Source organism: Hyla sarda, chromosome 3 (assembly GCF_029499605.1).
Source record: "Hyla sarda isolate aHylSar1 chromosome 3, aHylSar1.hap1, whole genome shotgun sequence".
Lineage (NCBI taxonomy): Eukaryota > Metazoa > Chordata > Amphibia > Anura > Hylidae > Hyla > Hyla sarda.
In genome coordinates, this window is record NC_079191.1 from 367,765,681 (window position 1) to 367,792,463 (window position 26,783).

Consider the following 26,783-nt stretch of genomic DNA (forward strand, 5'->3'; position numbering starts at 1 on the left):
GTGCTTTCTCTATCAGGGATGCTTTTTTCTTACTTTCACTTTCGCCTGCGCTAAGCAGGCGCGCGGGCTGCGATGATTAATATAGAGTGCGACAGGGTCCGGGTCTTCTCTCCGCCTGCATTCGAGCGTGCGGCAGAGCTCCCACCCACTTCTGCGGCTGGCCAATGCCTATTTTGAGCGCGCAACAGGGGTCACTAATTTACCTATTAGCTTGGTGCATTCGCTGCTGCTTCGAAGAAATCTTTAGCAGAGTTACATTTCTACGGTTCCCTGCTCATTGGGAAGCGGCTAGATGAAATTATTTCTGATACTACAGGGGGTGGTAAGAGTTCTCTGCTTCCACAGAACAAGCCTCGCCACTCCGATCCCCATCGGAAGGAGGCTTCCTTTCGGTCCTTTGCATTGGGTCGCCCTCCCAAGGAGGCTCACTCCTAATCTCGTAAAAGCGCCTTGGTTCAAGGCATGCACTTCCTGGAAGTCGGATAAACACTATGGTGGTTTCACAGCCAAGTCTGGTACCCATAAGCCTTCCTCTTCCTCCTACAGGATCGGCCAGTCCGTGTTCAGTCGGATAACGCCACTGCTATGGCATACATCATTTGCCAGGGCGGCACGTGCAGTCGCTCGGCGATGGAGGAGGTCTCCAAGATCTGATCTGGGCCGAGACTAGAGTTCCTGCTCTCTCCATGATCCACATCCCGGTAGTGGAGAATTGGGAAGCGGACTTTTTCAGCCGCTCTTCAGCGAATCCGGGGGAGTGGTCTCTCCATCCAGAGGTGTTTGCACAGATCTGCGATCTTTAGGAGACCCCGGACGTGGATCTCTTCGCGTCTCACCACAACAGGCGGGTTCCCCACTTTGTTGCAAAGATACGAGACCCTCTGGCGGTGGACGCTCTGGTCATTCCGTGGTCCTCCTTCCATCTCCCTTACCTCTTTCTGCCTCTCCTGCCCAGGGTTTTGTGGAATTCAAGGCGGAAGGCATTCCCGCCATTCTGGTGGGTCCAGACTGGCCCAGGCGCGCATGGTATGCTCACGTGATTCGGCTGGTTGCCGACTTACCTCTGCGTCTTCCACTTCGCCCTGATCTGGTCTCTCAGAGTCCTCTCTGCCACTCCAGTTTACTGTTGCTGCATTTGACGGCATGGTGATTGAAACTGCGATTTTAAGAGCTCTGGGATTTTAATCTGGGGTGATTCGCACCATGCTTCGAGCACTTGGAAGGCTTATTTCCGGTTGTGTGAGGCTCGATCTGTTTCTCCGGTGGTCTTCTCCTTTCCGCGCCTTCTTGCTTTTCTACAATCCGGTTTGGATCAACATTTAACTCTCAGCTCTCTTTAGGGTCACGTTTCGTCTCCTTCTATTCTGTTTCAATGGCAGTTAGCTTCTAATTCTCATGTCCGCACATTTCTGCAGGGCATGGTCCATATGGTGCCGTCTTTCAGGTCTTCCCCCTCCTTGGGACCTCAACCTGGTGCTTAGTGTTTTGAGGGAGGCTCCGTTTGAACCTCTTCGGAATGCCTCTCTTCGCATCCTTTCATGGAAGGTCGCCTTTCTCATTGCTATCACTTCCATTAGGAGGGTCTCTGAGTTAGTGGCTCTTTCCTGTCGCTCCCCTTTTTTGGTCCTTCTTGAGGACAAGGTTGTTTTTCGGCCACCTCCCTCGTTCTTGCCCAAGGTGGTTTCCCCCCTTTCACGTGAATGAAGCGATTGTTCTTCTTTCTTTTTGTCCGCATCCTTCCAATGCGAAGGAGCGTTCCATGCATAGGTTGGACGTTGTTCGGGTATATCTTTTGGTCACCTCCTCTTTTCGGCAGGGTGACTCCTCCTTCGTGATTCCAGAGGGTAGTCGCAAGGGTCTTCCGGCTTCCAAGGCGACCATTTTGCAGTGGATCCGTTCTGCCATATCGGAATCGTGCCGTCGCAAAGGAAAGGTCCCACCTTTTCGGGTGACTGTGCATTCCACGAGTTGCGTTGGGGCTTCTTGGGCTCTAAGCAATAGGGCTTCGGCCCTGCAAATCTGTAAGGCGGCCACCTGGTTGTCCTTGCACAGTTTCACAAAATTTTACAAAGTTCACACATTCACGTCAGCTGACGCCGGTTTGGGCCGCAAGGTGTTGCAGGCGGCAGTGGCTCAGTCCTCTAAGAAAATGAAAGTGATCCAGCAGAGTCTTGCGATTCCGGTCTATTGGATATAGAATCAATACATCAAATAAGTGGTGGAAAAATACTGGACGCGTTTCGAACGGAGATCCGTCCTTTGTCACAGCAGTGACAGTCCTCTACCTGATTCTGTGTTGTTGTCTTTTTCCTGCCTTGTGGACTGCTTTGGTATGTCCCACGATTTCTGTGTCCCCCAATGGTACCGACCAAGAAAAGTGTGGCTTTGTCGTCTCCTCGATAAAGCCACACTCGTGGCGAAACATGTCGGGGGGGGGGGGGGGGGGGTGACAGCACAGAAACAGTGAATGTCGCATATATAAGTGGCTTGAGCACCCTCATGTGAGAACCACGTCTATAGTGGCATTACTATCTTGGGGGTGTTTACACCTACTTTCGATATTTAAAGGGTACCTCTCATCAAAAAAACTTTTGATATATTATAGATTAATGTATGCAGAATAACTTCACAATTGCATGTTATAAAAAAAATATGCTTCTTTCTATTTAATTTTCCACTTTGAAGAAATGACCACTAGGGGTCTCCCTACCAGTCCTGGCAGCAAGCATTTCAGACTCATGCTGGAGTCCTAAACACTACGAGCTGCAAGTCTGCTTTGTTCACAAAGGAGAACACTCAGAGCTGCCAGCCTGCTTTGTTCACAGCCTGTTTGGCTGTGAACAAAGCAGACTGGCAACTCTGAGTGTTTAGGACTCCAGCATGAGTCAGAAATGCTTGCTGACAGGACTGATCGGTAAAAATACAATAGAAAGAAGCATATTTTTCATTAACATGCTATTGGAAAGTTATTCAACATTCATTAATCTAAAATATATCAAAAGTTTATTTGATGAGAGGTACCCTTTAATATAGTGTCCACACCATTTAGCCCATTAAAGGAGGAGATATATCCCCTGATTCAGTAAGAAGGCAAGAAATATAGGGCTGTTGAGTGTGGCACCAGATTACTCAGATGGATAATCCTATTCACTGTTGGGTACTCACGGTGGCCATATCGGCTATGACCTAAAGCATTGATTTCCAGACACTCAATTGACATTAGTGGCACTGAAATTTTAAACGTGTGGATCTCACCTTTTTGTTTAATTTACATGAGAACATTAAAAGTTAAGTTTTAGTGTATTTGTAGCACATGTGATTTAGAGGTTAATTATTTAACCCCCTAGGGTTATTTTGTTGTTGTGGTTTAATACCTCTACATGTGCTATTTGGCCTAATAGAGTTGCATGGACTGGTTTCCTTTCTCAGATGATTGTTCTTCCCACCCCAGGGACTGTTTTGGTACGTCCCTTCAGTATCTGTGTCCCCCAATGAATAGAAAATGAGATTTTTTTGTACTCTCCATAAAATCTCTTTCTCGTAGCCTTCATTGGGGGACACAGCACCTACCCATTTCTTCATGTCTTGTCTGGATAATCTTTTCCGGTTCTTGGGTTTTTATCCGGGATTCCTTTTGGGTACTTCATACATATCTCTTTGGCTTATCCTACTGCTGACTAAACTGATTACCTCACTTCCAGTGGACGGGTATATCCTGCCACTAGGAGGAGCTGACTTTTTTCCTTAGTGTCAGCTCCTCCTAGTGCCAAGAGCATATACCAATCACTATCTGTGTCCCCCAATGAAGGCTACAAGAAAGAGATTTTACGGTGAGTACAAAAAAATCTCCTTATGGTCAAGTCACCTGCAAAAATCTTGTGCAACAGATTTACAAATCCGCCATATTGCATTTATGTATTTGTATTAAAAAAAAAATCACACTGATCAAGAATTGATGAAAAAAGTTGAGCCATTTTTGTGTTCCCCCCCCCCCCCCCCCATAGCGTTAATAATTTATCACTTGTGTTTTTTGCTGTCTTAAATTTGTTTCATAGATGTTCCAGCGTCTCTGCATCCATGTTATCCAGAGGCTGCGATCAGCACATGCTCATTTGTACCTGCAGCCTGGCATAGAAGATGGGTAAGGTTTTGAGTGATCATCTCTCCAGTAAAATCCCTTTCTAGTAACAAATAAAGTTTTTAGTTAATGTATATGATCAATTGATGCATTTGTATGTGTGTGCGATTGAACTGTGGCAAAACACATGTATATGCATATGAATTTCCAGTTGAGATAAAAATGGACTGTACTGTAGGCCAAAAATGAGTTTGTATTAGCCATCCAACCAAAGCTTTTAAAAGCCAGAAGTAAAAATTTCAAATTATTGGCACCATATTTTGTACAAATAAAGGTCTGTAAATTTTTTTTTACTTAATATAAGAAATTCTATAGCTTAATAGAATGTGTTGCATTGAGTATGCAAAACAGACACAGTAAGGGGATTGTGCAGCACCTCTGTCTGACTGATTAGGTGTGGAGAGATTCTGATGCATACCAAGCAAGACATTTTCTAACACAATTGTCTGATGTCCAGCAGGTATCTTGCACAGGTCCTGTTCTGATTCTTGGGTGCATGAATGATACTTGCCAGGTATCTGGCACGCTGCCTTGATCAATTCCGTTTCCCAGCCCCTCCTTGACTTAAGTACAGGGCTTTGTACATCAGTTAAAGAGCAATTGGAGGTGTGACGAAGGAAAGAGGTGCGCCAAACTGTGGCACTTGAGAAGCTGAGCCCCTCTTCCTTGAAACTTAACTGTAAAATAAATAGGGTATTTTAAAGAAAACCGTATGGAAAAAAAAAAAACGGATAGAACAGTATGGGAAAAAGTAAACCGTATGTATTTTTAAACTGTATACGGTTTTTAAAAGTGCATACAGTTCCGTCAGTTTAAAAAATTTTTTTTAAACCATACGTTTTTGAAAATCTTGTCCTTTTTTAATGGGAGGGGTGTTGGGTGGGGACTTTAGAATGCAAATGCGCATGTGCAAAGTAATAACCGTATACGGTTTCCCGTATGGAACTGTATGCATGTGCGTTTCCCATTGACGTCCATGTTAAAAAAAAAAACAAAAAAAAAAAGTATGTGGTTGCAGTACGGTTTTTAAACCGGAGACAAAAACATGGTCAACCACAGTTTTGACTCCGGGTTAAAAACCGTACTGCAACTGCATACGTTTTTTTTACATGGACGTCAATTAGAAACGCACATGTATACTGTTCCATACGAGAAACAGTATACGGTTTTGACATGCGCATTTGCATCCAAAAATCCCCACCCAACACCACTCCCATTAAAAATTGCCAAAATTTTCCAAAACATAAGTTTTTATTTTTTTTTTTATAAAAATGGATGGAACTGTATGCACTTTGAAAAACAGTATGCTGTTTAAAAACGCATACGGTTTACTTTTTCCGATACTGTTCCATCAGTTTTTTTGCCGTTGTTAGAAAAACAGACTGAAAACAGTATGGCAAAAACGTGATGTGAACCCAGCCTTACTCATATTTTTTTACAGAAAAATTCAAAACAAGCATCACCAGAAATGCTTAAAGGGTACCTCTCATCAAAAAAACTTTTGATATATTATAGATTAATGTATGCAGAATAACTTTACAATTGCATGTTATTAAAAAATATGCTTCTTTCTATTTAATTTTCCACTTAATTTTCCACAAGAAATGACCACTAGGGGTCTCCCTACCAGTCCTGGCAGCAAGCATTTCAGACTCATGCTGGAGTCCTAAACACTACGAGCTGCCAGTCTGCTTTGCTCACAAAGGAGAACACTCAGAGCTGCCAGCCTGCTTTGTTCACAGCCTGTTTGGCTGTGAACAAAGCAGGCTGGCAGCTCTGAGTGTTTAGGACTCCAGCATGAGTCAGAAATGCTTGCTGACAGGACTGATCGGGAAAAATACAATAGAAAGAAGCATATTTTTCATTAACATGCTATTGGAAAGTTATTCAACATTCATTAATCTAAAATATATCAAAAGTTTATTTGATGAGAGGTACCCTTTAAATATGTTTTAAACAATAGTTAATTTTCACATTCCCTTTATTGTTATTACATGGTTAACATTTATGTCCTTGGTTTGTCTAGCTCTGATGACATGGATGGGCCTGTAGAGGATATTGGAAGCCGCTCCTGTGTTACTCGGTTTGTGAAAACTTTGTTGTCAATAATGGAGCATGGAGTAAAACCACACAGCAAGCACTTGACTGAGTACTTCGCCTTTCTGTATGAATTTGTCAAAATGGGAGAGGAAGAGGTAATTTTTTTGTTTTATATGGGTGTATAGATGATATGGGTGTATAGATATCTCTAGGTTTGTATAAATATATGTGTATACATGGTCATAGTTGAGACGCTACAAGGTCCTGTGCAGTTTAGTATAAATGGTTTATTATCATTATTATTAATATAATAATAATAATGTAAACTATTTTGGCGCAAACTCCATTTTACAAGGCCACCACACAGCATTGCTAAGGGTTGGGGCTTCTGGACTCCTAAACCCCTTAATAGGAGGGTGTTACCTTATTATTTTTTTACTTGGTAAAACTATATACTGATAGATATTCCTTTTATTTAAGGCTAAATTCACACTTCCTCTGTTCTCATTTAAAGGGAAATCTATGTCCTACTTTTTATTTTCTCAGCTCAACTCCTGTAATATACCTTACACCCGATAGATCCCATTCATGATTCATATTCATGATTATGGAGGCAGCCATCTTGCCTGGACTGTTTTTAACAGTATATAGAGACTCTTCAGCAGCCACATGAACCATAGCAACCTGTTGTCTGGAAAAAACCCATTGACTTCTATGAGAGAGTTTTCTAGGCATACAGAGGTCAATTTGCAGAGAGTGAGAGGGAGACCCATGGCCATCACCTATTGTGAAAGGTGGATCCTATGTAATCCTATGTATAGATGTAACCCTGCCTATGGTGATAATGAGAAGAATGCTGATAACTGATCTCTACAGAACAGGAAGTGTTTGACCACCAAGCCAAATAGTGGACTGAGTAAAAATTGCAGGATTTTTTAAATGGGTGCAATTAAAAGAAAAAAATGTTCTTGTGCAGGGTTTGTATACAATATGCAGTATTTGGTTTGTACTTATTACTTTAAGTGGGAAGGGCGCTAAACAGAATATTTGCCTAATGTGAGAACATATAGCTCTGTCTTTCTGCAGATTTACATTTGTTTTTACTTACATATTTGGATTAATTATTAAACTTCTCTTCTAGAGCCAATTTTTACTGTCTCTACAAGCTATATCAACCATGGTGCATTTTTACATGGGAACCAAAGGGCCAGAAAATGTAAGTTGAATTACACAACCTTGCAGAAATCTAGTTAAAATATAAGGATTAATGTCCTGCTAATTATTTCTATTCTCACCTGGGTGACAGATAAGGGGTGTGATGGATAGGCGAGGCTTATTTATCTTTTTGTCCTACTGGAGAGGGGAGGCTCCTGCTGCAGACAGTGCCTCAAAGGGGTACTTCGGTGGAAATCAATTTTTTTCAAATCAACTAGTACCAGAAAGTTAAACAGATATGTAAATTAATTCTATTTAAAAAAACTTAATCCTTCCAGTTCTTATTAGCTGCTGTATATACTACAGAGGAATTTGTGAAGTTCTTTTCTATCTGACTACAGTGCTCTCTGCTGACACCTCTGTCCATGTCAGGAACTGTCCAGAGCAGGAGAGGTTTGCTATGGGGATTTACTCCTTCTCCGGACAGAGGTGTCAGAAGACAGAACTGTGGTCAGACAGAAAATAACTATACAACATCATCTGGAGCATACAGCAGCTGATAAATAATGGAAGGATTAATATTTTTAAATAGAAGTAATTTACAAATGTATAACTTTTTCGGCACCAGTTGATTAAAAATTTTGTTTTTCCATTGGAGTACTGCTTTTAAGCCAAGTACAGGACAGTGAGGATGATCAAGTGCTGATATGTCTGGTTTCTTAGTACTTGCAGAGAAGATTTCTTTAGAGAGAGAGAAAGATAGATATTCTTTAATGTGATAATGTAAAGTAGTAGAGGAGGATGACCAGATATGTAGAAATATATGTATATGCAAATTTATATATTTTTTTAGATTTAATTGTAATAAGATAGTTTTCCGTGTGATCTTTTAAAGACAGTGAAATACACTTTTCAATGTGTGTTAAAGGGGGATTCCAGCCTTAGACATCTTATCCCCTATGCTTTGGATAGGGGATAAGATGTTTGATCGCAGGAGTCCTGCTGCTGGGACCCCCGCAATCTCCGTACAGCCCCTGGCATAGAGATGTACATAGACATGAATGGAGGGGGTCTGGCATGATGTCACGAGGAAGCGGGGCATCACGTCTCTTTCTCGGGAGCATCTGTGCCGGGGGCTGCATGGAGATTGCGGGGATTTCAGCAGCTGGACCCTGCAGTCAGACATCTTATCCCATATCCTTTGGATAGGGCATAATATATACAGTGGTCCCTCAACATACAATGGTAATTCGTTCCAAACGAGCCATCGTTTGTCGAATCCATCGTATGTTGAGGGATTCGTGCAATGTGAAGAATAGGAAGCTGTACTCACCTGTCCCCGTCGCTCGCGATGGTGTCCCCGCCACTCCCGATGGTGACCCCGGGCTTCCACTGTCTTCTCCGGTCCTCTGCTGTCTTCTCCGGTCCTCTGCTGTCTTCCGCAAGGCCTTACTGGGCCTGCGTAGCGACGTCATTACGCCGCTGCGTACGCCATTCCTATTGGATGACGTGGGCAGCAGCGTATTGACGTCATCGGAGAGGGCCGAGAAGACACCGGAAGACCAGCGCTGGACCCGGAGGGCACCCCGGAGCCTCGTGGAGGGGTAAGTAATACTTACCGCACCACACGGGGAACATTAAGCTGCTCTCTGGCAGCAGCTTAAGCATTTTGCGCTGCCGGATAGCACTTAATGCGATGGCCCCGACATAAAAAAGAATCGTATGTGGATGCTGACATCGACATGCGATGGCCTCTGAGAGGCCATCGTATGTCGATTTAATCATATGTCGGGGCCATCGTAGGTCGGGGGGGTCACTGTATAAGGCTGGAATACCCCTTTTAGTTATCTTTATGGGTATGTTCACATGCTTCAGATTTAAAATAATATTCAACAGATCCACAGCAAACCTGCCATGTGTGAACATAAACTATAACTATGTTTGTTTGTTTTTAGCCACAGGTTGAAGTATTGTCTGAGGAGGAAGAAGGAGAAGAGGAGGAGGAAGAAGATATTCTTTCTCTTGCTGAAGAAAAGTACAGGCCAGCTGCTTTGGAAAAGATGATAGCTCTGATAGCTTTCCTTGTGGAACAGTCTCGTTCAGAAAGGTTGGTTAAAACAGAATACTTGTTTTATGTGCAGTTCTAGGCAAGTAAGTTCATGCTGAATTTAATTTATTTGATTCTAGCATCTAGTAGTTGAAAGACTAGATAACGAATAGGCTGTTCTTGGCAAAGTGTTATGTAGAATAAGTCAAATCTAATCCACAGTCTCTTTATAGAACATTATTGTAAGGGCTCATGTGACAGTCCTGCATTTTAGTCATATACCTTATATACTCGAGTATTTTTTGTGCTGAAAACGCCCCCCTCTGCTTATACTCGAGTGAACTCTCCGCCTGTCAATCCCTTCTCAGTGGTGTTTAACCTGTGGACCTCCAGACGTTGCAAAACTACAACAGCCGATGGCTGTCCGAGCATGCTGGGAGTTGTAGTTTGGAAACCTCTGGAGGTCCGCAGGTTGAAGACCACTGCGGCCTTCGTCATCATCCAGACCCCCCCTTTAGTTTTCTACTCACCTCCCCTCGGTGGGAAGGAATGGTGAGCTGGTCCGGGCCATCGTCCGGTGGGGAGGGTTAGTCGTTCCGGGCTGTCCATTTTAACCGGGGGGGGCCTCTTCTCCATGCTCCGGGCCTGCCCCAGACTAGTGACGTTGCCTTGACGACGATGCACAGGGACGCGCATGAACGTCCCTGTGCGACCCCAGTCATCATCCAGACCCCCGTCATCATAACATCATCACCGCCTGTATCATCACCACCTGTCAATGACATGGGGGTATGATGTATTTCCCACCCTAGGCTTATAGACGATTCATTAACTTTTCCTGGGTTTTTGGGGTGAAATTTAGGGCCTCGACTTATATTCGGGTCATCTTATACTCTAGTATATACGGGTATTTTGCCTTGTTATTATTTGACTTTTTTACTACATCAGGTATGCCTTTTGACTGCTCTATTTTAGTTGGGGAATATGGTATAATTAATTGCAAGTAATAATAAAGAACATGAACTTCAATGCGGTTGCATAATAAATCTCATAATCCTAAGAGCATGTGCATGAACCCATAGGAATTGCTACATAAGATGTGTAATGTTCTATAAGTGCACATCTTCTTTAATTGATTGCTTCTGTAAAAGTTATTGCAACTTTCATAATGGAATTAACAAAAATAAAATGGCTTAAACTGCAAATTTACTACTTTCCTTCTTTGCAGGCATCTTACTCTGTCACAGAATGACATGGCGGCATTGACAGGTGGAAAGGTAATAGTTGTCTTTCTCCTTGCAGTTATATTCGGATGCACTGCAACCTATTCAACTTGTAGATCAGAGTTCCCCAACCTTGTGTACCTGATGCATTATATATTGTGATTTGCAGGGGCCACATTAAAACAAAAAAAATGAGGAGGTATACAGTGGGGCAAAAAAGGATTTAGTCAGCCACCAGTTGTGCAAGTTCTCCCACTTAAAAAGTTGAGGCCTGTAATTTTCATCATAGGTATACCTCAACTATGAGAAAAATAATGAGGAAAAAAATCCATAAAATCACAGTCTGATTTTTAAAGAATTTATATGCAAATTATGGTGGAAAGTAAGTTTTTGGTCAACAACAAAAGTTCATCTCAATACTTTGTTACATACCCTTTGTCGGCAATGACAGAGGTCAAACGTTTTCTGTAAGTCTTCACAAGGTTTTCACACTGTTGCTGATATTTTGGCCCATTTCTCCATGCAGATCTCCTCTAGGGCAGTGATGTTTCGGGGCTTTCGCTGGGCAACATGGACTTTCAACTCCCTCCAAAGGTTTTCTATGGGGTTGAGATCTGTAGACTGGCTAGGCCACTCCAGGACCTTGAAATGCTTCTTACGAAGCCACTTCTTCATTGCCCGGGCTGTGTGTTTGGCATCATTGTCATGCTGAAAGACCCAATGACCTTGCTGGTGGAAGGAGGTTTTCACTCAAAATCTCACGATACATGGCCCCATTCATTCTTTCCTTGGCATGGATCAGTCGTCCTAGTCCCTTAGCAGAAAAAGAGCCCCAAAGCATGATGTTCCCACCCCTAGGCCTCACAGTAGGTAAGGTGTTCTTTGGATGCAACTCTGCATTCTTTCTCCTCCAAACATGACGAGTTGAGTTTTTACCAAAAAGATCTACTTTGGTTTCATCTGACATATGAAATTCTCCCAATACTCTTTTGGATCATCCAAATGCTCACTAGCAAACTTCAGACCTGCCCGGACATGTACTTGCTTAAGCAGGGGGACACGTCTGGCACTGCATGATTTGAGTCCCAGGCGGCATAGTGTGTTACTGATGGTAGCCTTTGTTACTTTGGTCCCAGCTCTCTGCAGGTCATTCACTATGTCCCCCCGTGTGGTTCTGGGATTTTTGCTCACCATTCTTGTGATCATTTTGACACCATGGGGTGAGTTCTTGTGTGAAGCCCCAGATTGAGGGAGATTATCAGTGGTCTTGTAATTCTTCCATTTTCTAATTGCTCCCACAGTTGATTTATTCACACCAGGCTGCTTGCCTATTGCAGATTCAGTTTTCCCAGCCTGGTGCAGGTCTACAATTTTGTTTCTGGTGTCCTTCGACAGCTCTTTGGTCTTGGCCATAGTGGAGTTTAGAGTGTGACTGTTTGAGGTTGGGGACAGGTGTCTTTTATACTGATAACAAGTTCAAACAGGTGCCATTAATACAGGTAACGAGTGGAGGACAGAGGAGACTCTTAAAGAAGTTGTTACAGGTCTGTGAGAGCCAGAAATCTTACTGGTTTGTAGGTGACCAAATACTTATTTTCCACCATAATTTGCAAATAATTTTTTTTTTTTTAAATTGGACAATGTGATTTGATGGATTTTTTTTCTCATTATGTCTCCCATAGTTGAGGTATACCTATGATGAAAATTACAGGCCTCTCTTATCTTTTTAAGTTTGAGAACCTGCACAATTGGTGACTGACTAAATACTTTTTTGCCCCACTGTATATTGCTCCTTAAGGATGCTGCAATTTTTCATTTTTGCATCTTCGTTTTTTTTCTTGCATTTTAACATTTTTAGCCAACAGACCCATACGAGGACTTGTTTGGAGTACCAATTCTCCTTTGTAATAACATCCCTTATTTTACCACAAAATTTACTGCAAAGTCAAATAAAATTATTTGTGCCCTCCCCCCCACCCACCAACACACACAATTGTTTTTGAGCGGGGTAATGCTTCTATGCAGTGCACTTATTTAATAGAATATAATTTGTTTGTGTTTGTTTTATTTTTTAGGGTTTTCCCTTTCTGTTCCAACATATACGGGATGGAATTAACATCAGGCAAACCTGTAATCTCATTTTCAGTCTTTGCCGATACAACAACCGTCTCGCAGAGCATGTAAGTTCCATAGTTTTGTTCATTATTGGTGGTTATTCAATAAATTAAATATAAATAATTGTACAATGAGCACCCACTGATTGGCAGCCTGTAAAATCTATATAGCTTTGAAGGTTTTTGAGCCTGTGAGTTATTATTCTGTACTTATACTTGGTTTTAATTTTTTCTTAGATCGCATCAATGCTGTTTACATCCATAGCAAAGCTGACGCCAGAGGTAAGCAGCCTTTAATACAAAATTATGTTGACAGAGCAATTTTAATTCTTTTGACAAACCAAATCTGTGAGAGATTATAGATATCACATCCACAATCTTCTCATATGCTCCTGAACTAAACCATAAAAACAATTTCCACGATCCAGACATCTGTAAACCTTTTCTTTTTTTCTTTTTTTGTCATTTAGTTGCTGTGCAGGGAGTGATTGGAAGTATAACGGTGTATTATGTACAGTGGGGCAAAAAAGTATTTAGTCAGCCACCAATTGTGCAAGTTCTTCCACTTAACCCCTTAAGGGCGCAGTGTTTTTCCGTTTTTGCATTTTCATTTTTTCCTCATCACCTTCTAAAAATTATAACGCTTTCAATTTTGCACATAAAATTCCATATGATGGCTTTTTTTTTTTTTTTTTTTGCGCCACCAATTCTACTTTGCAGTGACATTAGTCATTTTATCAAAAAATACATGGCGAAATGGAAAAAAAATTCATTGTGCGACAAAATTGAAGAAAAAATTTAATTTTGTACATTTTGAAGGCTTCCGTTTCTACGCAGTGCATTTTTCTGTAAAAATAACACCTTCTCTTTATTCTGTAGGTTCATACGGTTAAAATGATACCCTACTTATATAGGTTGGATATTGTCGTACTTCAGAAAAAAGCGTTTACTTTCATTTTTAGACGCGGCGATCAAATTTGATCGCCGCGTCTGATGGGTTAAAAGCGTGCCGCACAACGATCGGTGCTGCACGTTATTAGCCCAGGGTCCCGGCTATCGTTAGCAGCCGGGACCGACCCTGTGTAATGCGGGGTCACAGCAGGACCCCGTTTTAAACACCGGGACTGGGCATAGGGCGTACAGGTACACCCTTCGTCCTGAAGGAGTTAAAAAGATGAGAGATGCCTGTAATTTTCATCATAGGTATACCTCAATTATGAGAGACATAATAAGAAAAATTAAAATCCATAAAATCACATGGTCTTATTTTTAAAGAATTTATTTGCAAATTATGGTGGAAAATAAGTATTTGGTCACCTACAAACAAGCAAGATTTCTGGCTCTCGCAGGCCTGTAACTTCTTCTTTAAGAGTCTCCTCTGTCCTCCACTGGTTTCCTGTATTAATGGCACCTGTTTGAACTTATCAGTATAAAAGACACCTGCCCACAACCTCAAACAGTTACACTCAAAACTCCACTATGGCCAAGACCAAAGAGCTGTTGAAGGACACCAGAAACAAAATTGTAGACCTGCACCAGGCTGGGAAGACTGAATCTGCAATAGGCAAGCAGCCTGGTGTGAAAAAATCCTCTGTGGGAGCAATTATTAGAAAATGGAAGACATACAAGACCACTGATCATCTCCCACGATCTGGGGCTCCACGCAAGATCTCACCCCATGGTGTCAAAATGATCCCAAGAACGGTGAGAAATCCCAGAACCACACGGGGGACCTAGTGAATGACCTGCAGAGAGCTGGGACAAAAGTAACAAAGGCTACCATCAGTAACCCACTACGCCACCAGGGACTCATATCATGCAGTGCCAGGCGTGTCCCCCTGCTTAAGCCAGTACATGTCCGGGCCCGTCTGAAGTTTGCTAGTGAGCAATTGGATGATCCAGAAGGGTATTGGGAGATTGTCATATGATCAGATGAAACCAAAGTAGAACTTTTTGGTAAAAACTCAACTCGTCGTGTTTGGAGGAGAAAGAATGCCGAGTTGCATCCAAAGAACACCATACCTACTGTGAAGCATTGGGGTGAATGCTTTGGGGCTGTTTTTCTGCTAAGGGACCAGGACGACTGATCCATGTAAAGTAAAAGAATGAATGGGGCCATGTATCCTGAGATTTTGTATGAAAACCTCCTTCCATCAGCAAGGGCATTGAAGATGAAACGTGGCTGGGTCTTTCAGCATGACAATGATCCAAAACACACAGCCCGGGCAACAAAGGAGTGGCTTCGTAAGAAGCATTTTACGGTCCTGGAGTGGCCTAGCCAGTCTCCAGATCTCAACCCCATAGAAAACCTTTGGAGGGGGTTGAAAGTCTGTGTTGCCCAGCCACAACCCCAAAACATCACTGCTCTAGAGGAGATCTGCATGGAAAAATGGGCCAAAATACCAGCAACAGTGTGGGAAAACCTTGTGAAGACTTACAGAAAACGTTTGACCTCTGTCATTGCCAAAAAAGGGTATTTCTTGGTCGTTCTTCATTGGTGGACACCTTACTGATGGGTATATGCTCTTACCACTAGGAGGCGCTGACACTAGGAAAAAGTCGGCTCCTCCCTGGCAGGATATACCCGCCCTCCTGCAGTGAGGTAATCCGTTTTAGCTAGTGTCAGCAGTAAGGGCTGTTTAGATTTTTTACTCCCTTTAGTTTCCTTTTTTCAGGTGGGGGTTCAGGAGCATGGCGCTACCTGTTCCCCCATATGCGGCTAAGGGGCACAGGACATAAAGCAAAATGCACAGTTAACCCCTTCCTGCCAACGCCTGGGGTTACACCTAGGGTCCGGGTCCTCCTATTTTCCCTGCTCTTCCTGTCTGTCGCAGCATGACGTGATGCAGGTGACTAAAAAGCTGGCTGAAGACATCTTGAGGTGAGTATAAGAAGACAGGTGAGTATATATCCCGCCGCCACATTTTAATATATAATAACAGACATGTATTTTATATTTTAATGCATAAAAAACAATGTACATATTTCTTGGTCACTCAGACCATTTGGTGTTTGGCTCCCTCTTGTGGCCACCATGCCACCATGATTTCTATTGTTGTTTACTTCATATTGCACATGAAAACAGCCATGGTAGGTTGTTATCAGGGACTCAAGTCCCCTTGGAGTTGTGGGTCATATTCCAGCAATATGTTCCCTTCTACCACTGAGTGCCATACAATGAGCAAGTTCTTTTGCGTTCCTGGCAGACGCTCAGGTTTCTTTTAAGATTCCTCATCTGTCAGGTCTGCTAGCCATCCACTCCAGGGGTGTCCTTGGCATGTCATGCTGTGGGATTCCCTTCTCCACATGCTATCGCATCCGCAGCTAGTGCTACGGATCCCCTCATCCAGCGCACGGTCCTCGGGAATATTCCTGCGTGGCATGGATTGAACCTGATATTATGCCAGTCAGTCTTCTTGCCTGTTACTCATTTCATGGCTGCCACATCCGTGGCTCACACTCTGTACCCCACTGCTGGTGCAAGGTGCCCGATGGAGTGTCCCATTGTCTACTATGGACCCGTAACATTAAACCAGACGGACAGTGATCTGCATGGTTGCCTACACTGCCTGTCATATATCAAACTCACTACTGTGCGAGGTACCGACGGGATGACTCGTTGTCTGCTAAGGACCCATACGAGTAAGCCAGACAGTGGTCCGCATGGTTGCCTACACCGCCTGTCATACATCAAACGGCTGATGTATCTGCGACTGGACTTCCGGTACCTCACTGCTGTGCGAGGTGCCGCTTACATGACTTGTTGTCTTCTATGGACCCATACCACTAAGCCAGACAGTGGTCTGAATGTTTTCCTGCACCATCTGTCACACATCACATGGCTTGTGTATCTGTGACTTGTCTTCCGGTACCTCACTACTGTGCGAGGTGCCTGATGGCATGACTCGCTGCTCACTATGGCCCCATACCAGTAGGCCGGGCAGCGGTCTGCATGGTTTACTACACTGCCTTTCACACGTGTCACGGCTATTGTTTCTGCAGCTGGAGTTCCAGTACCTCACCGCTGTGCAAGGTGGCCGACTGAATGACTCGCTGTCCACTATGGAGCCATACTAGTACGCCGAACAGTTGTCTGCATTTTTTCTTCTGCCACCTGTCACACGATGCACGGCTGATGTACTTGAGACTGGAGTTCCGGTACCCCACTGCTGTGCGCGGTATACTTAGGGGCGGGGTTTTCTTGGCCTTCCCGTCCCGTCCCCCCCCCCCCCCCCCACCAATAACAAAGGGGCATAATTATCGCCTGTCTGATTTGTTCCCTTTTCACCAGACGCCTGGGGGTGTTCTTGTTCAGTCAGACTGTTCTCTACACTGTTTCTGCCGCCATCGGTCTCTGACCTCTGGGCTGCCGTGGACATAGCCAGGTTTCCCGTACTTCACTGCTGGGTGAGGGATCTGAAGTAGGTCCCTACCAGTATTTGGTTTTGATTCCAGTCTGTCAATCCTTCGTCTGTTGGGTCTCTTCACCGTATTTTCATATGCGGGACTCGGCGTGGCCACAGTCCCTTTGCCACATATCCAGACTGTGTCTGCATGATGTTCTAATCCACCTGGTCACCTTCCCAATTTCGGCCGATGCCGTGGCTGCAGTCCGGCGTCTCTCTTCCAGGTGCAGTTCCGCAGAGAGTGTATCTGTGGGTTCTTGGGACCCCTTTTTACCTGTTAGTTACACTGTGTCTGCATTTTTCCTGCTCCACGTTCATTCTTCATCTCCTGAGTCTGTGTCTGCAGCCTTGCTGTCTGGCGCCATTAGGAGATGGGGTGTGAACTTTTTTCTGCAGGTCCCAGGGATTTTCTCAGCAACAGCAGCATCACTCTGTTCTCCTTTCTTAGGTTGCACTGTTAGTCTGCTAGAGGCATACCTCCCTTCCTACTGGTCCATTGGATGTCTGTGGTTTCTTTTGTGTCCGCAGTCTTAGTACCCCACTGCTATTGTAGGGTACCCATGTCTGTGTTCCTACATATGCTAGGACCGCCCTGTAAATGTGATGCCCACCTTTCCTTTTGTTCGGTGGGGTGTGCCGCGGGGCTTCCGGTGATTTTGTGTCCGCAGTTCTGCAGCGGTTGAGCACTTCTGTTCTGCCTTGGGGCCTGCTGGGGCGACAGCCAATTCAGCTCCTCCCTATGCCTCCAGGTGTGTCGCCGACATACCACTGCATCTTCCACTTCACCCCGATCTGCTCTCCCAGGGTCCTCTCTGCCATCCCCAGTTTACTGTCGCTGCATTTGATGGCGTGGCAGTTGAAACCGTGGTTTTGAAAGCTCGGGGGTTTTCATCTGGGGTGATTCGCACCATGCTTCGAGCACGGAAGCCTTCCTCCGCCAGGAATTACCGCCGCACTTAGAAGGCTTATTTCCGGTGGTGCGAGGTGCAGTCTCTTTTCCCGTTCATGTTTTCCTTTCCGCGCCTTCTTGCTTTTCTACAATCTGGTTTAGATCAACATTTCACCCTCAGCTCTCTTAAGGGTCAAGTGTCGGCTCTTTCTATTTTGTTTCAACGGCAGTTAGCTTCTAATTCTTATGTCTGCACCTTTCTGCAGGGCGTGGCCCATAAGGCGCCGCCTTTCAGGTCTCCCACTCCTCCTTGGGACCTCAACCTGGTGCTTGGAGTTTTGAGGGACACTCCGTTCGAACCTCTTAGGGATGCCTCTCCTCACATCCTTTTGTGGAAGGTTGCCTTTCTCATCGCTATAACTTCCATTAAAGGGTCTCTGAGTTGGCGTCTCTTTCCTGTCGCTCCCCTCTTTTGGTCCTTTATCAGCATAAGGTGATTTTTCGGCCACCTCCCTCCTTCTTGCCCAAGGTCGTTTCCCCCTTTCACGTGAACGAAGAGATTGTTCTTCCTTCTTTTTGTTCGGCTCCTTCCAATGCTATATAGTCTGGACGTTGTTCAGGCTGTCCAGATATATCTTTCGGTCACCTCCTCTTTTTGGCAGGGTGACTCCTTCGTGATTCCAGAGGGTAGTTGCAAGGGTCTTCCGGCTTCCAAGGCGACCATTTCGCGGTGGATCCGTTCTGCCATATTGGAATCGTACCGTCGTACAGGAAAGGTTCTACCTTTTTGAGTGACTGCACATTCCATGCGTTCCGTTGAGGCTTCTTGGGCTCTACGCAACAGGGCTTCGGCCCTGCAAGTCTGTAAGGTGGCCACCTGGTTGTCCTTGCACCCTTTCACAAAATGTTACCAAGTTCACACATTCGCATCCACTGATGTATATTTGGGGCTCAAGGTATTGCTCAGTCCTCTGCCTGATTCTGTGTTGTTGTTTTTTTTCCACCCCGGGGACTGCTTTGGTACGTCCCACGGTTTCTGTGTCCCCCAATGGTACCGACCGAGAAAAGTGGATTTTTTATACTTACCGTAAAATCTCTTTCTCTGAGGATCCATTGGGGGGACAGAGCGCCCACCCATGGTTTGTGACTAAGGTTCGGTTTGTTTTTGGCCGAGTGGTGATTCGGTTCCCTTTTTTGTCTGGTACCCTCGGACACTGGTTTCTTTCTGTCTGTTTCCTCCTACTGCTTTGGGACTAAACTGATTAGCTCAAGGTCAGTAGGCGGGGTATATCCTGCAAGGAGGGGCCAACTTTTCTTTGTATGCCTAGTGTCAGTGACTCCTAGTGGCAAGAGCATGTGCCCACAGTTTGTGTCCCCCAATGGATCCTCCAAGAGAGATTTTACGGTAAGCATAAAAAAATCCAACATTATTAAAATCCGCATCAGGAGGGTATATAAGATTGTTCAATGCAAACAGATAACAGTTTAGAGGTGAACGCAAACATATGGGGCATAATGTATATAACAAAAGGTACCCACCTGGATATTGTCAGCCGTCTTTATTCTACATAGAAAGATACCCTGTGACTAAGGCTCTGGTCTTTTCTTTACCTAACTCATGCTCTGCAAAAAAAAATAATCCTTTTAATGAAAAAAAAATTGGCCTAGTGAATTTAACAGTCTGACGAAATTTGTTAAACTTGTCTGTATTTTAGGCTGCTAATCCTTTCTTCAAACTGCTTACGATGATCATGGAGTTTGCTGGAGGACCACCAGGAATGCCTCCATTTGCCTCCTACATCTTGCAAAGAATATGGGAGGTAAGTTCATTTAATAAAAAAAAAAAAGTTAAGGCTCGTGGGCTCTGGAGACTTATTGGAAAACGTATTTTACTCCTGCTTATTCTTTTTCTTCTTGAAGGTTATCGAGTACAATCCATCTCAGTGCTTAGATTGGCTGGCAGTGCAAACTCCTCGAAACAAGCTGGCACACAGCTGGGTGTTACAGAACATGGAGAACTGGGTGGAACGTTTCTTACTGGCTCACAACTATCCAAGAGTGAGAACATGTAAGTGCAGCTTAGTTAAAGAAGTCCATAATGCGTAGCATTTTTCATATTCAGCAAGCCTTCTGCGACCTGGTACATGGGTTTCTCTTTATTTTTGCTGTACACAATTTTTAAAAGGGTTTTCTCTATGGGCTCCATTGGGGGACACAGACCGTGGGTGTATGCTGCTGTCTCTAGGATATGTACAGCAGCATACACCCACGGTCTGTGTCCCCCAATGGATCCTTCGAGAAAGAGATTTTACGGTAAGTGTTAAAAAATCTCCTTATTGTAGTTATAAAAAATAATACTAAATAAATTCTCAATCGGCTCCATTGGGGGACACAGACCGTGGGTATATCTTGCTGCAACTAGGAGTCGGACTCTAGGCATACAAAAAGAAGTCGGCCCCTCCTGGCAGGATATACCCCGCCTACTGACTCTGAGCTAATCAGTTTTAGCTTGGTGTAATAGGAGGCAGGCACAGTTCTGGAGTTCTCTAGACCTGGTCTTTTTTTTTTTTTTTCTAGCTACGGCAAGTAATTAGGTTTTTCTCTCCTTTTTTCTCTTCTGGTTTTTAGGTGGAGGTTCAGGAGCATGGTGCCCCCTGTTCCCCCATATGCGGCTAAGGGGCACAGGGCATAGAGTATGCACCATTAACCCCTTCCCGCCAACGACCAGCTCCTGAGGTTGCACCTTGGGTCCGGGTCCCCCGATCATCCCTGCTCCTCCCGCTGTCTCAGCCTGATATGATGCAGGTGACCATAGCTGTCTAAATACATCTTAGGTGAGTATGGTTGTATGCAGGTTGAGTATATTCCTCAAATCACACTAGTCACCTACTACTCTTGTTTGGGCTGCAAGACCATAATGCCCTTTGGCTCCACTGAATTCACCTGCTCCACCACGCGCACCATCCCTCCTGTACTTTCTTCTCAGGATGCCCCCCTGGAACAAGCGTTATCTGCCCCCCTCCAGTGTGGGTTTCCTCCCTTTCTCAGTCTATTTCCGATCTGGCTAGGGTCTCCAGGACAGTGGTTTCGGCCTTGGAGTGGTCTTCCCCAGGGAGTCCTGCTCAGTTTTTCCTGACACCCACTTCTAGCTCTCACAAGCGCCCAAAAGTGCTTTCTTCAGGCTCTTCTTCTGAGCCACGCAATCGGTATAGCCATTCTTCCTGTAGATCACAATCCTCTTCCTCCCAGGTCTTCGACTCACTGTTCCAGGTCCAATACGCCTCAGTCTACGTCGACCTTGGCACGCTCCCACTCTCCAGGGGAATTAGCGAATGACGTGTCAGACGCCACCACAGATTAAGAGGAGCACTCTGCCAAGTCTGATATGGTGGACATTTTTGTGTCAGCCATCAGGGACATGTTTAATCTAGAGGCCCCAAGCACTTCGGATCCTGATCCATAAATTTATTTTCGCCGCTCTCGTCGTTCCCCCAAGGCTTTCAGCTCTCATGCTAAATTTGACTCATCGCTAGAAGCGACTTGGAAGCAGCCTTCAGTTGGGTGATCAACCAGGAAAAGTCTCACCTTTCTCCCACTCAGTCTCTTGTGTTTCTGGGTCTCCTCTTTGACACGGTGGCTGCCTGTGTTAGTCTTCCGCTGGACAAGCATCGCTCCCTGACGGAGGGTGTTCGACAACTACAGCGGCCCTCTCCTGTTCTGATTCTATTCTGCATGAAGGTGCTGAGCCAGATTGTGGCGGCCATTGAGGCGCTTCCCTTTGCCCATTTTTCTGTCGCCCTCTCCAGCTGGCCATCTTGGCCCAGTGGGACAAGTTGGCATCCACTCTGGGTCACCGGATTCTTCCACCCTCTTCCGTTCGTCGGGCTCTTCTGTTGTGGCTCCACTCTCCCCTCCTTCTCCAGGGGCGGTAGTTTCTTCCCCTCCACTGGCAGGTTGTCACGACCGATGCGAGTCTCCTGGGTTGGGGAGGTGTGTTTTGGGACCTGACAGTCCAGGGTCGCTGGTCCTTTCAGGAGGCTCGCCTCCCCATCAATCTCCTGGAGATCTGTGCCATTTTTCTTTGCCTCCTCCATTGGGAGATCCTCCTTCAGGGTCATCCCGCTCAAGTCCAGTCGGACAACACCACGGCGGTTGCTTACATCAATTGCCAGGTTGGCATGCACAGTCACTCAGTGATGGAGGAGGTCTCCAAGATTCTGCTCTGGGCCAAGACTCAAGTGCCTGCTCTCTCCGCGATTCACATCCCGGGCGTGGAGAATTGGGAAGCGGACTTTCTCAGCCACTCCTCCCTGGATTCGGGGGAGTGGTCTCTCCATCTGGAGGCATTAGCGAAGATATGCGCTCTTTGGGGGACCCGGACGGGGATCTCTTTGCGTCTTGCCACAACAGACTGATTCCCTGCTTTGAAGGAAAGTCACACGACCCTTTGGTGGTGGACCGCTTGTAATTCCATGGTCGTCCTTCAATTTTCCCTATCTCTTTCCCCCTCTGCCTCTCCTGCCCAGGGTTCTGAGGAAACTCCAGGCAGAGGGCATTCCCGCCATTCTGGTGGCCCCAGACTGGCCCAGGCACACGTGGTACACCTACATACCTCTGCATCTTCTGGTTTGCCCCGATCTGCTCTACAGGGGGTCCTCTCTGCCACCCCAATTTACTGTCGCTGCATTTGACGGCGTGGCGGTTGAAGGGTTCTGAGGGCTCTGAGGTTTTCTTCCGGGGTGATTTTCACCATGCTGCGGGCTCGTAAGCTTTCCTCTGCTAGGATTTACCACTGCACTTGGCAGGCCTATTTAAGGTGGTCTAAGGCTCAGTCAGTCTCTCTGGTTATCTTCTCCTTTCCGTGCCTCCTTGCCACCCGGTCTATAACGCGGCATGACCCCAGGTCATAGCGGGTCGATCCTGTGCTAATAGCGTGCAGCACCAATCATTGTGCCGCCCGCTATTAACCCTTTAGACACGACATTCAAAGTTGATCGCTCTGTCTAAAGTAACAAAAATACACTCCCGGCAGCTCAGTTGGGCTGATCGGGACCATGGCGTTGAAATCGGTCAGCTAGAATGCGAGCGGAGTGTGCCTTACCTGCCTCTGGCGCGTTCGATCGGCATTGATTGCTCCAAGCCTGAAATCAGTTTGAACCCCTTCGGGACGCTTCCCTTCATGTTCTTTCCTGGAAGGTCTCCTTCCTCATCGCCATTACCTCCATTAGGAGGGTCTCTGAGCTGGCAGCTCTCTTGTCGCTTTCCCTTCTTGGTCCTTCACCAGGACAAGGTTGTTTTTCAGCTGCCTCCCTCCTTCTTGCCCAAGGTGGTCTCCTCCTTTCACGTGAAAGAGATCGTTCTTCCTGCCTTCTGTCTGGCTCCATCCAACACCAAGGAGAGTTCTCTCCATTGTCTGCATGTGGTTTCGCTCTGCCCAGATCTATCTTTCCGTCACCTCCTCTTTCCGTCAGGGTGACGCTTTCTTTGTTTTTCTGGAGGGTCATCGCAAGGCTCCAAGGTGACCATTTCGCGGTGGATCCGTTCTGACATCTCGGAATTGTACCGTTGTAAGGAGAAGGTCCCACCCTTTCGAGTGACTGTGCATTCCACGTGTTCCGTTGGGGCTTTTTGGTCGCTACGCAATAGGGCTTGGGCCTTGCAAGTTTGCAAGGAGACCATTTGGTCTTTTTTGAACACCTTCACCAGATTCTACCAGGCTCACACTTTTGCGTCTGCTGACGCCGGTTTGAGTCACAAGGTGTTGCGGGTGTCAGTGGCTCAGTCTTCTGCCTGATTCTGTTTTGGGTAATTTTCCCACCCTGGGGACTGCTCTGGTAGTCCCACGGTCTCTCTGTCTCCCAATGGAGCTGACCGAGAAAAAGTAGATTTATAATGCTTAGAGTAAAGTCTTTCTCAGAGGATCCATTGGGGGACACCCTTTTGTTTTGGGGGCCCACACTTTTGTTTTGTTTGTTTTTTGATTTGGTTTTGTTATGATTTGGTAGTGTTCGGTTATTTTTTGTCTGGTTCCCTTGGACGCCTGCTTGTTTCTTTCTCTGTCTGTACTCTCCTACTGCTTTGGGACTAAACTAATTAGCTCAGGGTCAGTAGGTGGGGTATACTGCCAGGAGGGGCCGACTTCTTTTTGTAGGCCTAATGGCAGCAAGATATACCCACGGTCTCTGTGTCCTCTGAGAGAGAGGTTTTATGGTAAGCATAAAAAATCTACTTTTGACTTGTCACACAGATATGTCTAAAGTTTTGACTCTTCAGGGTCTCAGTGATAAGACCCCCCACCAATCTCTAGATATAGGCAGGAGGAGTGTGTTGTGGCATGCCTCATTCCCCAGTGTGGTGTAAAATTTATGCTTATTGCAGGAGACAAGCCTCATTATAAAGCTATGAATCCTGATGGATTAAGCGGAGAGTCAGGGAGTGCAGCACCCAGCTGCACACTTCTCCCAGCCATAGCTAGAAATCTATGGAATACTAAGGCCCCAACCTATCAAAACTCTTGACATGTCCGTTTGACATGCCAGAAATCTTTTTTTTTATTATTATATTTTTTTTTTAATCTCCTTAATATGTGACAACTTATTGTGATATCTCCTTAATATGTGACAACTGTGAAAAAAGGTACCTCCTCATTAATAAAGTGTTATTTTAGAGTCCTTGCAGGTCATAGAGACTCAGTACAATCTTTACTGCTGTTGCTAAATTTCGGTTTAAAACCTTAGTCCTTACCGTATTTGCCTTTTTTTTTTTTTGCAGCTGCAGCCTACCTGCTGGTGTCCCTGATCCCGAGTAACTCCTTTCGTCAGATGTTTAGATCAACTCGTTCTCTTCACATTCCTACACGAGACCTGCCCCTTAGTCCAGACACGACTGTTGTGCTTCATCAGGTGTACAATGTCCTCCTGGGCCTACTTTCTAGAGCAAAGCTTTATGTTGATGCTGCTGTGCATGGCACTACCAAACTGGTGCCATATTTTAGTTTCATGACTTATTGTTTAATTTCCAAAACTGAAAAGCTTATGTTCTCTACGTATTTTATGGATTTGTGGAACCTCTTCCAGCCCAAGCTGTCTGAACCAGCCATAGCCACAAACCACAATAAACAAGCACTCCTTTCTTTCTGGCACAACATATGTGTTGACTGTCCCGAGAATGTGCGCCTTATTGTTCAGAACCCTGTCGTCACCAAGAACATTGCCTTTAATTATATTTTGGCTGACCATGATGACCAAGATGTGGTGCTCTTCAATCGTGGCATGCTGCCTGCCTATTATGGTATTCTCCGCATGTGCTGTGAGCAGTCTCCCGCCTTCACTCGACAACTTGCCTCACACCAGAACATTCAGTGGGCCTTCAAAAACCTCACACCACATGCCAGCCAGTACCCTGCGGTAAGCAGTAAAAATAAGCCTATGAATTGAAATTGTAATCATTGTATGTAAAATACTGTTCTTTTTTTGAGCTGTATCTTCATTATGTCTACAAAATGTGTTATATTGTAAAATACTTATGCAAAATTGTTATGCAAACTCTGAAGCCATGTTAAAAGCGCTTGTCTTCTTAGAGATCACCCCTTTTATATTGTGATTAAAGGGCAACTTGAGTCAATCAGAGAAACTTCCTGTTTTAGCACATGAAGAGGCTTTCCAAGTGGAGGACCACCCACTATGACGTTCAAATGCCTTCATATAGGATAATAGTTGCATTCATGAGACAACACCTTTTAAAGGACATCGCCTAAATACACTTATCCCCATCCACAGGATAGGGGGTAAGTGTTTGATCACGGGGGGGGTCCGACCCCTGGGCCCCTACACAATCTCCCGAACGGGGCCCCGGCATTGCCGTGCTGTGGCTAAATGGGCTTAGCGGTCAACTGTACACCCCCACCCCCATACAGCTCTATGGGGGAGGGGGGATGCACGAACGCTGCCTCCCAGCCTTTCCCATAGAACTACATGGAGGAGGCGTGTCGCCGGCACGCCTCTTGCATGGGAGAGCCGGGGCCCTGTGCAGGAGATTGTGGGGGGGGGGGGGTCCCAGCGTTCGGTCCCCCTGCGATCAAACACTTATCCCCTATCCTGTGAATAGGGGATAAGTCTATTTAGGCTGCAGGTGTCCTTTTTAATATTTTTATTGAGCATAGCTATTATTGATCTTCTTTTAGAAAGTGTTGAGTAAATAATAACCCAGTAAGAGTTACATAACCTCTGCTGTTTTCTTTATGCCTAGTGGGTTTTAACCTAGAGATAGTTGTGGTCTATCATGTGTTTATGGAACATCTTGTGGTTATACCATAAATGTTTGACATGAGAATACCCCTTTAATGCGATTTACATGACATTGTAACATTATCCCTGCTCTTCTAGCAGAGCTAAGGAATGTTGATGTATGAAATAAGTGCATTAGTTAAGTTCACTACATTTGTGGCCGCTCTTGAAGTGTTTAAGCATATTTTGTCCTTATGTTCTTTTCAGGCTGTGGAAGAATTGTTTAACCTCATGCAGCTGTTTGTAGCTCAGAGACCGGACATGAGAGAAGAAGAGCTTGAAGATATCAAGCAGTTTAAGAAAACAACAATAAGTTGCTATTTACGTTGCTTAGATGGTCGGTCCTGTTGGACTACATTAATAAGGTAACTACTGAGTGGAGAGGCCTGAGTGGCACAGTTTTCCTCTTTTCTTTGCAATCACATCATCTTTAAAGGGGTATTCCAGCCAAATAATATGTCCATTCAATAGATTATAAATGCTAGA

At 45.1% G+C, this 26,783-nt stretch overlaps 1 protein-coding gene across 3 annotated transcripts in view; it reads left to right on the plus strand.

Annotated features, from left to right (window-relative positions):
- USP34 (ubiquitin specific peptidase 34) overlaps positions 1-26,783 on the plus strand; it is a 231,391-nt gene that overhangs the window by 194,626 nt on the left and 9,982 nt on the right. For all 3 annotated transcript variants that reach the window (XM_056567745.1, XM_056567746.1, XM_056567747.1), the window contains 11 exons: positions 4,056-4,141; positions 6,165-6,333; positions 7,320-7,394; positions 9,289-9,440; positions 10,609-10,657; positions 12,679-12,783; positions 12,955-12,999; positions 19,728-19,832; positions 19,933-20,080; positions 24,784-25,418; positions 26,505-26,662. In XM_056567745.1, the coding sequence (XP_056423720.1) occupies positions 4,056-4,141; positions 6,165-6,333; positions 7,320-7,394; positions 9,289-9,440; positions 10,609-10,657; positions 12,679-12,783; positions 12,955-12,999; positions 19,728-19,832; positions 19,933-20,080; positions 24,784-25,418; positions 26,505-26,662 (1,727 nt within the window). The remainder of the gene's footprint in view (positions 1-4,055; positions 4,142-6,164; positions 6,334-7,319; positions 7,395-9,288; positions 9,441-10,608; positions 10,658-12,678; positions 12,784-12,954; positions 13,000-19,727; positions 19,833-19,932; positions 20,081-24,783; positions 25,419-26,504; positions 26,663-26,783) is intronic.